The following is a 12,147-nucleotide window of genomic DNA, read 5'->3' as shown; positions in this document are numbered from 1 at the left end:
AAAATGTGATAATTTACATTCTCACCATGAGTATATAAAAGTACTATCTTTCTCATCATTTTTATCAGCTCAAAATTGACCAGTATTGTACATTTTTGCTTATCTTTGGGTGAGAAATTATATCTTCTTATTTGAACTTTGTCTACAATTTGTGAGATTTTCCTATTTGTGAAATTTCATGTATCTATTGATAATAAATTCATTTTTTAAAAAAAGATTTATTTATTTATTAGAAAGAGTTAACACAGAGAGAAGGAGAGGCAGAGAGAAAGAGGTCTTCCATCTGCTGGTTCACTCACCAGTTGGCTGCAACAGCCAGAGCTGTGCCGATCTGAAGCCAAGAGCCAGGAGCTTCTTCCGGGTCTCCCACACAGGTGCGGGAGCCCAAGGACTTGGACCATCTTCTACTGCTTTCCCAGGCTATAGCAGAGCTGGATCGGAAGTGGAGCAGCCAGGGTATGAACCAGCGCCCATATGGGATTCCAGCACAGCAGGCAGTGGCTTTACCCACTATGCCACAGCGCCGCCCCAGATTCGTTTTCTATTAATTTCTATTAATTCCCTGTGGTTATTGTTTTCTTTATTCATTTGTATATTAGGTATACAAATCTTTTGACAAATATTAAGCAAATATTTGAGAGGGAGAAGAAGAGATCTTCCATCTGCTCGTTCACTCTTCAAATGGCCGTAACTAGGAACCTGGAGTCCCATTTGGGTCTCCCACTTGAGAGACAAGGGCCAAAGAACTTGGCTGTCTTCTGCTGCTTTCCCAGGCACATTAGCAGGGAGCTGGGTCAGAAGCAGGGCAGCTGGACTCACTGGCATCTATATGGGATGCTGGTGTCACAGGACAACCTATGTGTTATTCTGACTTATTTAATATCACATCTTAATTTTATTTTCTACATTTGGAAATTTAAGTCCATCCATCTTTAATACATTTTTATATAATTTATAAATTTTTTTTCTTTGATGTCCTCATGACTAAATATCACCCTGGTTATGTATTAAATCCATATGGATTTCTTTCTAGATTTTCTTTTGTATTTTCTGATGTATTTGTTTATTCCAGTATTATAAAAAATTATTAGATGAGTTTATATCTGCACATAGTATTCTTTTTTAAAAAAAGATTTATTTATTTATTTGAAAGGCAGAGTGAGAGTAAGAGTGAATGAATGAATGAGAGGGGGAAATGGATCCTCCATCTGCTGGTTTACTCCCTAAATGGCCTCATGGCTGGCCCAGGCCAAAGCCAGGAGCCTGGAACTCCATCCAGGTCTCTCACTGGATAGCAGGGGCCCAAACACTTGGGCCATCTTCCGCTGCTTTCCCAGGTGAATTAACAGGAAGCTACATCAGAAACAGAGTACCTGGGCTGCAAACCAGCTCTGATATGGGATGTGGCATTGAAAGTAGAGGCTTAACCCACTGTGCCACATTGGCCCTTTGATGTATTTGTTTATTCCTGTGTCATAAAATATCATTAAATGAGTTTATACCTGCATATAGTAGATATTTTTAAAACACATATATTGTTAAAATATTTTATTTCCTTTCCTAGGCAGGCATTTTTAGCATGAATGCTTGTGAGGAAGGCTTTGCTACTGGTGGCAGAGATGGCTGTATTCGTCTTTGGGATTTAACTTTTAAACCAATTACTGTGATTGATCTCAGGGAAACAGACCAGGGATACAAAGGTAATAACAAAACAAATGTCTCATTACCAGGGGAAGTCTCAATGTACAAAAGATTGTATGTTTCTTTCAGTAATTATAAGGAAGATTTACATTTGCCTCTTCATCCTATATACAAATCAATTGAAATCCTATTATTGAAGAAATATTTTATCTACAGAGAGTTAAATTCACCGTTGTGACAAAGGTTCTTTCTTATGTCTAATGCCTGTTATAATGGGCTCTGCAGAGAGATGTGGCAGGCATCTTTATAACTTTGCATTTTGAAATTATCCTATTAGAATGCTAAATATAGCTGGCAAATAAATTTTGTAAATAAAGTATGGTGAGTGTTAAGGGAACTTTTGTTCAGGCTGATTCAAATACTCGTAGATACGTTTTTCCTTCATCCAAGTTTGTCAGCTATTAGGGGATATTTGTGATATTTTAAAAAGAGTTAATATAATGAAATGGTCATTTGCTCTAAAAATGAACATATTCACTTCTGTGTTATTGTATTACAAGAGTATGACTGAAGTTACCCAGGTCTGTGATTAAACTGTATTCCTGTCACATATGAGATATGCGATCTTCGGCTAGTTATTTAGCCTCATCAGTAAATTGATAATAAAAATAAGTATCTCATGGGATCAGATGAGTTAAGATACGTAAAATGGTTAGGAGGATGTAGGGAGCATAATAAGCATGTGAATGCTGTTAGTTGATTTTTTTTAGGTTTGCTGAGCATATTAGACTTTAAAATTTACAAAGTAATTTGATTTTTTTCTTGTTTGATATTCACAAGTACTCAGAGGTACATAGTATCTTTATATAACTGTTATACAGAGGAGAAAACAGAAAAAAAGTGATTTAAGGTTACAAAATGAATTGTGGACTATGCAGAAAAAAGTGAAATACTCAATGATTTTATGAGAAAAGAAATGAAATATAGACAACCGAAAAGTTAGATTATTACAAGAGAAAAATAATATAGTATTTTGTAAAGGAGATTTTCCTTATTGAATAATGTAGTCTGTAAGTGTTAATAAGACTTTGAGGAACTAGTCTGAAAATGGCTGGAGTTGTCTAACGAGAAGTCTGGGTATACAAAAATAGGGAATTGTCATTCCACATAGAAAACAATATGAACATTGAAGAAAAGAGTGTGAGTAAAAGACTTCATCTGTGTTAGAAATGAAAAGTACAGAAATTACTGTTTGGGAAGATTGGCCTTGTATTATTACAGCATCGATATTGAATTCAACTCATTTTTACTAGGTTTGTCGGTGAGGAGTGTTTGTTGGCGAGGTGACAACATTCTAGTTGGAACACAGGACAGTGAAATTTTTGAAATTGTGGTACATGAAAGAAATAAACCTTTCCTAATTATGCAAGGGCACTGTGAAGGGGAACTCTGGGCACTTGCTGTCCATCCTACTAAACCCTTGGCTGTGACCGGAAGTGATGATCGTTCGGTCAGGTAAGCAAATTTAAAATTCATCGGCTAGAGTTTACCCTAGGTAAACATAAAGAAAACTTAAATACCTGTATTTCAGTTTTATAGATTATGATATAAGAAGTGAACATAATGGGATGGGAGAGGGAGTGGGAGATGGGAGAGTTGTTATGGGGGGGGAAAGCCACTGTAATCCAAAAGCTGTACTTTGGAAATTTATATTTACTAAATGAAAGTTAAAAAAAAGGAAGTGGACATAATTAATAGGTACTTAAATTAATGTAATTAACAACTATTAATAAGAGTTTGTTTCTGTTGAAATATGATATTAGTTATTAGAACATATAGAGCTTCCTCTCCCTTTTTAACAAACATGATATTTCAGTGCTTGGATATACTGTAATGCATTCAACTAATCTTAATGACGGAAATTTAGGTCCTTCCATTTTTGTGTATTTAATAAATACGTTGCATGTAAGGTACATCATTATACATATGTGTATGATGTATAATGTGTATGACGAATGTATGTTTATGATTGTATATGTGTAAATATGAATATAGGGTAAAATTTTGGCACTGTTCCAAGATTACATGCTATTAAATTTTTTTAAAGAATTTATTTATTTGAGAAGTAGAGTTACAGACAGGGAGAGACAGAAAGGTCTTCCATCTGCTGGTCCACTCCCCAAATGGCTGCAACAGCTGGAGCTGAGTAGATCTGAAGCCGAGATCTAGGAGTTTGTTCTGGGTCTCCCACATGGGTGCAGGAACCCAAGGACTTGGGCCATCTTTATTGCTTGCCCAGGCCATTAGCAGAGAGTTGGATCAGAACAGAAGCAGCCGAGACTTGAACTGGCACCCATATGGGATGCCAGCACTGCAGGTGGAGGCTCACCCCTACTATGCCACAGCATTAGCCCCTTAAAATTTTTATAGATAATGCCTTACACAGAGACAGCAGCAATTATACTCCTATTATCAATATATGATATTGCCTGTTTCCTTATGTCCTTGTCAGTACTAGTTATACTGCAAAAGGTGAAAAATATCTCATATTTTGGGAGCAAAACATTGAGGGTTGTTGTGTATGTATTTTTTGTTTGTTTGTTTGTTTAGAGGACATTTTTGTTTCCTTTGTTCTAATTTGTTCAAGCCCTTTTCTATTAGTGTATTTGTCTTTTTCTCTATTTGATTTAGAATAGAATGAATAATACTGTCTACATATTAAAGTTTTGCTCCTTATCTATGACAGTGATTCTAAAAGTGTCATTCTTGGACTAGCAACACCAGCATTACATAGCAACCTGTAGGAAATGCAAATTCTCAGACCTTTTTCAGGACCTAATGTCAGAAATTCTGTATTTGTGATTGAACAAGCCTTTCAAATGACTACAATGTTTGCTAGGTTTGAGAACTACTAGCTAATGGTATATAAGTTGAGTTTTTTTTTTTTTTCAATTTGTCATTTGCCCTTTTTTCCCCATATCATCAATAAATACAATTGTGCATTGCTTAACAAAGGCATAGCTTCTGAGAAATGCATCCTTAGGCAATTTCATTGTTGTACCAATGTCAAAGAATATATTTGTATAAGTTAAGACAGCTAAAACCTCACTGGGTAACCATGGTATATGTTTCATTGTTGACTTAAATGAGGGTACTTCAGTTTGTGTCTTTAAAAGATAACTCTAAATCACCACAATACTGTCATCATACAAAATTCCTTTAATTTAATATCTATTCAGTATAGGGATCTCTGATTATTGCACAAATATTTTTGATTGTGTAGAATTAGGATCCCAGTCAGGTCTAGTATTACAATTGTTAATGTGACTTTGAATTCCTTGCATTCTATAGCTTCCTTCCTTTCCTTTTTTTCTTCTTATAGTTTATTTTTTGGCAAAACTGGGTCTTCATACTATAGAGTTCCCCACATTCTAGATTTGGCTAATTGGATACCCATAGTATATTTTATATTTTAACACATTCGGTATTCTCCTTTATTTTATAAACTGGTAATTACATCTAAAGATTTGATGAGGTGTGATTATCACTTTTTACCAAAGGTATCTCCTAGGTGCTAATGTGTATCTGTTTGATGGTATGTAGTGTGTAATTTTCCTTTTTTTATATTAGCAATCATTTGTGTTGTCATCTAATCAGTGTTTTGCAACTTTTCCATTGCCCTTTCCTAATGAGACTTTTAGACAATTTCTTCCTCACGTGCACTTTCTCTGTGAAGTTTTAACACCACAGACAATTGTGTATCTGTTCTGTGCATTGCCCTTTAGAGGAACACACACCATTGTAGTACTTATGAGTTTTCACCCCAGGAACTTTTGGGGACAGGATTGTCCATGTTGAGAATGCATGCCTTAGACCTATTGTTAAGAGTTTCAAATTTTGATATTCTATCATTTAGTATTCATTTGGCAGCCATAATATTTCTGTAAAGAGAATTTCTCTTCAACTGTTTAATCCTGAGTACAGTTTTTACAGGCAAGACAGAAAATTACTTAATTCTTTCTCATATTAAAAATAATTAGTTAGGGCCAGTGCCGTGGCTCACTAGGCTAATCCTCCGCCTGCAGCACCGGCACCCCGGGTTCTAGTCCCAGTCGGGGCGCTGGATTCTGTCCCGGTTGCTCCTCTTCCAGTCCAGCTCTCTGCTGTGGCCTGGGAGTGCAGTGGAGGATGGCCCGGGTCCTTGGGCCCTGCACCCACATGGGAGACCAGGAGGAAGCACCTGGCTCTTGGCTTCGGATCAGCGCAGCGCACCGACTGCAACGCACCTGCCATATCGGCCACTTAAGGGGTGAACCAACGGAAAAAGGAAGACCTTTTTCTCTGTCTCTCTCTCTCTCATTGTCTAACTCTGCCTGTCAAAAAAGAAAAAAAATTAGTTGGTTACCTAGAATCTCTTGCATGAACTGACCACATTACATTTCTTGCCATTTTTTTCTCTGTAATTTTCAATCTTTTTCTCCCTTATTTTTAGCAACTTTTTACATATTATATATATTAATCCTTTGTGATGTAAGTTACACATGATTTCACTAGTTTATTACTTGCTCTTTTTTTTTTTTTACTTTGTTTAGGCTGCTTTTGCCATGCATAAATTTTTGTTGTTTCATATAGTTGAATAGATCAATATTTTCTTTTTTTTTTTTTCAGACCTATTGTCATGTTTAATCCCAGTGAGAGTCAAGTTGGGAATTGATAATTTCTTCTTCTTCTTCTTTTTTTTTTTTTACAGAAGATCAGTTTAGTATACATTAAGTAAAGCTTTCCACAGTTTGCACCCCCATAGAAACACAAAGTGAAATATACTGTTTGAGTATTCGTTATAGCATTAAGTCTCAATGTACAGCACGCTAAGGACAGAGATCCTACATGAGGAGTAAGTGCACAGTGACTCCTGTTGTTGACTTTACAAATTGACACTCTTGTTTATGGCCTCAGTAATCTCCCCATGCTCCAGTCATGAGTTTCCAAGGCTATGGAAGCCCCTTGAGTTCTCCGACTCTTATCTTGTTTAGACAAGGTCATAGTCAAAGTGGAGGTTCTCTCCTCCCTTCAGAGAAAGGTACCTCCTTCTTTGAAGACCTGTTCTTTCCACTGGGATCTCACTCACAGAGATCTTTCATTTAGGTGTGTGTGTTTTTTTTGTTTTTGGTTTTTTTTTTTTGCCAGAGTGTCTTGGCTTTCCATGCCTGAAATACTCTCATGAGCTTTTCAGCCAGATCCGAATGCCTTTAGGGCTGATTCTGAGGCCAGAGTGCTGTTTAGGACATCCGCCATTCTATGAGTCTGCTGAGTATCTCGCTTCCCATGTTGGATCACTCTCCCCTTTATTTATTCTATCAGTTAGTATTAGCAGGTACTAGACTTGTTTATGTGCTCCCTTTGACTCTTAGTCCTTTTATTATGATCAATTGTGAACTGAAATTGATCACTTGGACTAGTGAGATGGCATTGGTATATGCCACCTTGATGGGATTGAATTGGAGTCCCCTGGTATGTTTCTAACTCTACCATTTGGGGCAAGTCAGCCTGAGCATGTCCCAAATTGTACATCTCTTCCCTCTCTATTCCCACTCTTATGTTTAACAGGGATCACATTTCAGTTAAATTTCAACACTTAAGAATAACTGTGTATTAATTACAGAATTAAACCAGTCATATTAAGTAGGGCAGACAAAAAAAACTACTAAGAGGGATAATGTATTAAGTTGTTCATTAACAGTCAGGGCTATGCTGATCAAGTCACCTTTTCTCATAGTGTCCATTTCACTTCAACAGGTTTCCTTTTTGGTGTTCAGTCAGTTGTCACCGATCAGGGAGAACATATGGTATTTGTCCCTTGGGACTGGCTTATTTCACTCAGCATGATGTGTTCCAGATTCCTCCATTTTGTTGCAAATGACTGGATTTCGTTGTTTCTTACTGCGGTATAGTATTCTAAAGAGTACATATCCCATAATTTCTTTATCCAGTCTACTGTTGATGGGCATTTAGGTCAATATTTAGATCAATATTTTCACTTACGGCTTCTGAGTTTTGTATCATAAGGAAATATTCCCCCAAATTAATTTAACATTTTTCCAATATTTTCTTCCAGTAATTAATGATTTAATTTTTATGTTTAACTCTTAATCTCTAATGAGTCAGGTGAGATCTAATTTCTTTCTTTCCAGGCAAATGCCATTTTTATGGGATGCTAATCAGTCATACCATTTGCTCCACTTATTGTCATTGTGCCAGTCTATTTCATGGAGATGCTACAGCTCTGTGTCTATATGGGAACTTGCGAGGGCTGCACTTTATCCATATGCTTTGCTAGGAACTATCTTGTTATTGTGGAATTGCTATTACCAGCTGCAGCATAGCTGCTGAAAAAAGGACAATTGCTTCTTTAAAAAGTATTGCTCTAGCTTCTGTTTCTTTTATTGGTGGACAATTTCTTTGAAAAGAATTCTTCCAATGAAAACAAATAAAAATGCTGCTTAAAATGTAAATCACCTTAAGGGCGTCAAAGTACTAGCAAGATAGTAAGGAGCTGTCCAGTCAATTTATGAAAGAGGAATACAGGAATATCAGTGGACCAAAGACGCTTTTGCCCCAAGAGGACATTTTCCCTAGGGTAAACTTGAACTTTGTTTATGATTTTCCTTAGTGACCCAAGAGAGACAAAATCTAGGGCCCACCAGAGAACAGTGGTTCAACATAAACAGCTAGAACTACACATATACAACAGCAACAAAAAAGAAAAAGAACCACTGCCATGACCATTGCAGGTTTATATGGGAATGGCAATCTCATTTTTTTATTTTAAATTTTGGTAGCACAGGAAATGTATAAAGTAGCTTAATGTTATTCAAATAGCATTAATTGCCCAAATTACTGTAGTGTCAGTTTCACATAAAAGTGCTACTTTTGCTTTTTAATTGTGGGTTGGATTCATTAAGAAACAATATCAAGTCTGTAGCAAAAGCCAATTTCCAAGGCTGTTTAGTGTTTAATAGTGGTTAAGGGCAGTTTTTTGGTTCATAAACATTTCAGTCTCAGATTTGAGTTTAAAAAGAAAATCAAGTAAGGGGAAGGCAATTGGCCTGCAGCAGCCAGCACACCGCTGGTGATATCTGAGGGAGAACCTCATGGTTCCCACTGACCTTGAACCTGGCCAGAAGCACTGTTGGCAACCCAGCTAACCCTGTGAAGGGAAGACACATTGCTTTCCTCCCCTAACCCCACCAAAGCAACCAGTGACCAGCAGGGAGGAAGCACCATCTTAATAAGGCGAGTGGGGGCTGCTGCAGTAAGTGTGCCACCAGTGGATTTTGTTGGAGGTTTAAATGCATGGTCCCTACTGACTTTTAGTTCAGCCTGAAGAGTTGGCAGGGGCAGGGTACCCACTTAGTGCCATGAAGATGGAGCACATTCTTACCTTCTCTCCACCAAGGTGCCAGACTCAGCTTGCCAAGGCAAAGCACTGACTGACCTCTGTTGGGCTAGTGACTGGCTCCAGGAATGGGGTGGCTGTCTCCGTGGCCAGAGAGGTTCACAGGGCAACAAGTGGATGCCCTGCTCCCTGTGACTGTGAATGCTGTGACTGTGTGATAGGGTGTGGGGTGTTGCTGGTCTTTGGGCAATTACTAGATCCCTCTCCAGAAGCTCAGAATTCTCTGAGTGCTGGGGAGGATCATCATGGAGGGCTCCACACTCAACTTAGGAGCATATGGCTTCTTTGTGCAGTTTTATACCTGAGTGGGTGGAGTGCACTGGCACTGTGGACTCATCCTGGCCAGTTGATTCACCTTGGCAGAGAGGGACTGGAGCTGTGAAACACAGGTACAATCAGACCCTACCCTCTGCTGATGATAGAGGAGATCTACCACACTCAACTTGGGTGTCATTCTGGATTCTTGCTATGCCCTTGAGCACTGGCCAGAGCTTCCTAGCCCCATCCAACCCGCACCTCAGGATATTCACTGAAGGTGCAGGCGTTCCATTAAACCACAGAAGCTCATCAAGGAGCAAAGCTCTCAGAGGAGAAACCAACAAGTGTTTTCACAGATGCATAAAAATAATTGTAGAAATAAAAGAAACATGAGGGGCTGGTGCTGTGGTGTAGCAGGTAAAGCCGCCTTCTGCAGTGCCAGCATCCCATATGCTCCACTTCTGATCCAGCTCTCTGCTATGGCCTGGGAAAGTAATAGAAGATGACCCAAGTCCTTGGGCCCCAGCACCCACGTGGAAGAACTGGAAGAAGCTCCTGGCTCTTGGCTTCGCATCAGCCCAGCTCTGGCTGCTGCAGCCATTTGAGGGAATGAAGCACTGGATGGAAGACCGACTTCTCTCTCTCTCTCTCTCTCTCTCTGTCTCTCTGTCTCTGTCTATAACTCTGCCTTTCAAATAAATATTTTTAAAAAAAACATGAACAAGGAAGACAATGGAACTCCCAAAAGGAATAGAACACTTCAATATTAGAATGTGAAGATGAAGAGATTGATGAAGTGCCTGATAATCCAAAAGAATGATCATAAGATTACTCAAAGGCTGGCGCCGTGGCTCAATAGGCTAATCTTCCACCTAGCGGCGCCGGCACACCGGGTTCTAGTCCCGGTCAGGGTGCCGGATTCTGTCCTGGTTGCCCCTCTTCCAGGCCAGCTCTCTGCTATGGCCCAGGAGTGCAGTGGAGGATGGCCCAAGTGTTAGGGCCCTGCACCCCATGGGAGACCAGGAGAAGCACCTGGCTCCTGCCTTCAGAACAGCGCGGTGCGCCAGCCGCAGCGCGCCAGCCATGGCGGCCATTGGAGGGTGAACCAACAGCAAAAGGAAGACCTTTCTCTCTGTCTCTCTCTCTCACTGTCCACTCTGCCTGTCAAAAAAAAAATTACTCAAAAACACAAAATAGCAAATATATGAGCTAAAGAAATCCATACATGACATGGCCAAAAATCTGCCTGGAGATAGAGGTATTAAATAAAATATTAGAAATGAAGACTTCAGTATGTCAGATTAAAAATGCAGTGGAAAGTCGTAAAAACAAACTCAGTGAGAGAAGAAAGAATAGATGAGCTAGAAGAAAAATCTTTGGGAATATCTCAAGAAAAAAAATTAGAAAAACCAAAAACAGTGTTCAAGTTTTATGGGATACCATCAACCAACCAAATGTGTCTAAGGAGTTCCTGAATGTATGAAAAGATGGAATGGTATAGAAGACTTAGATACCTCCAAGATGGCTGAATAGAGAAAAGACGTGTTGATTTCAACCTGAGGGAGATACTAGAAGAACAGGAGAGGAACTGTGCTCCTAGGGGACAGTTGGAGGGAATTTTGCAGTGGAGGATCTATAGAAAGAAGAAAGGCTCATGGAGCAGCAGTAAGTGTACATGCAGCAGCTAATGGAACATGTTCTACACAGGCTTCATGGAGACAACTTCTTCAGTCACTTCAAACTTAGCTGGACTCCTCAAGTAAACAACTGAGTAACACAGCAGCATCTGTTCACTTATCAAGATTCAAAAAAAATCACTCAAAATTATTTTTTAATTTATAATTGGTGGTGTTCCCAATAATCTCAACTCTTGGAGCAGCTGTTCTCACTGAAAGGCTAATTGTCATATGTCTACTGGGACAAATGTCCACAGTGCTGCAATCCAGGATGACTGAGTTAATTTGCCATTAATAAATAGCTCTCGTTGGCTTGGTTAGCAAATGAGTCACTCAGAAATTTACTTTTGTTGCAGTATCATTATTGTGTTTTGATATGTGAAGAAATTCTGTGATGAAATGTTCTGTCTTAAATATTCTAATTTTTTGATCATTGCTTTCCTGTGATTGGAAATACTGTGATGAACAATGATGTTAATGTGTATTTGTATTTGACCACAGCTATAGTGTCATTGCACGATAGATACAATGCTTTGCCATCCATTCAATAACAGTATAATTTGTTTTCCGCTATGCCTTAAAAATGTAGCATTGTAAGTTTGCTTTCCTAGTTTTCTTCTGTTTCAACATAATGGGTTTGCACTGGCAATAAGTAATAAAATGTCACCATGTAGTAAGACACATAACAGGACATTCTATCAGGTTATAACTGTGTCACTATACTTGGTAGTGCACTGAGAATCAGTGCAAAATGATGCGTCATGTGTGATCTCTTGTACCATCTCTGGAGTGATTCAGAGATAATACATAAGCACGCAAATATGCTGTTCCTGTAAGATTTTATTTATAGACACTGAAATTTGAATTTTTATTCATCCATTAAGGAATGTAAAAACCATTCTTAGGTCTCAGACTATACAAAAAGAAGCAGTAGGCCTGGTTAGGCTGACAGGCCATGGTTTGCTAACCCCTCTGGCAGAGCATAGAAAGTCTTCAGTGAGTATAGTATTTAATGTTCAAACTCTAGAAGCTTTCCTTCGAAATGAAGAAATGATGCTCACTTTGGGCATTCTCTTCAGCTCCCAAGTAGCATTCTTTGTGAACACAGTAAGATCA

The 12,147-nt window shown here is 38.7% G+C and overlaps 1 protein-coding gene across 11 annotated transcripts in view; it reads left to right on the top strand.

Moving 5' to 3' along the window:
• Positions 1 to 12,147, top strand: part of EML5 (EMAP like 5) — a 173,485-nt gene that overhangs the window by 46,297 nt on the left and 115,041 nt on the right. For all 11 annotated transcript variants that reach the window (XR_016226443.1, XR_016226442.1, XR_011385002.2 and 8 more), the window contains exons 6-7: positions 1,565 to 1,700; positions 2,955 to 3,156. Coding sequence is in view for 5 of the 11 variants with exons in the window: in XM_070065495.2 (XP_069921596.2) it covers positions 1,565 to 1,700; positions 2,955 to 3,156 (338 nt within the window). In the remaining 6 variants the exon portion in view is untranslated. The remainder of the gene's footprint in view (positions 1 to 1,564; positions 1,701 to 2,954; positions 3,157 to 12,147) is intronic.

The sequence above is a fragment of the Oryctolagus cuniculus genome, chromosome 20, assembly GCF_051225735.1.
Source record: "Oryctolagus cuniculus isolate XC-2025 breed Fujian yellow rabbit chromosome 20, ASM5122573v1, whole genome shotgun sequence".
Lineage (NCBI taxonomy): Eukaryota > Metazoa > Chordata > Mammalia > Lagomorpha > Leporidae > Oryctolagus > Oryctolagus cuniculus.
The sequence above is the reverse complement of the archived record's forward strand: the minus strand, read 5'-3'. Positions and strand labels throughout refer to the sequence as shown.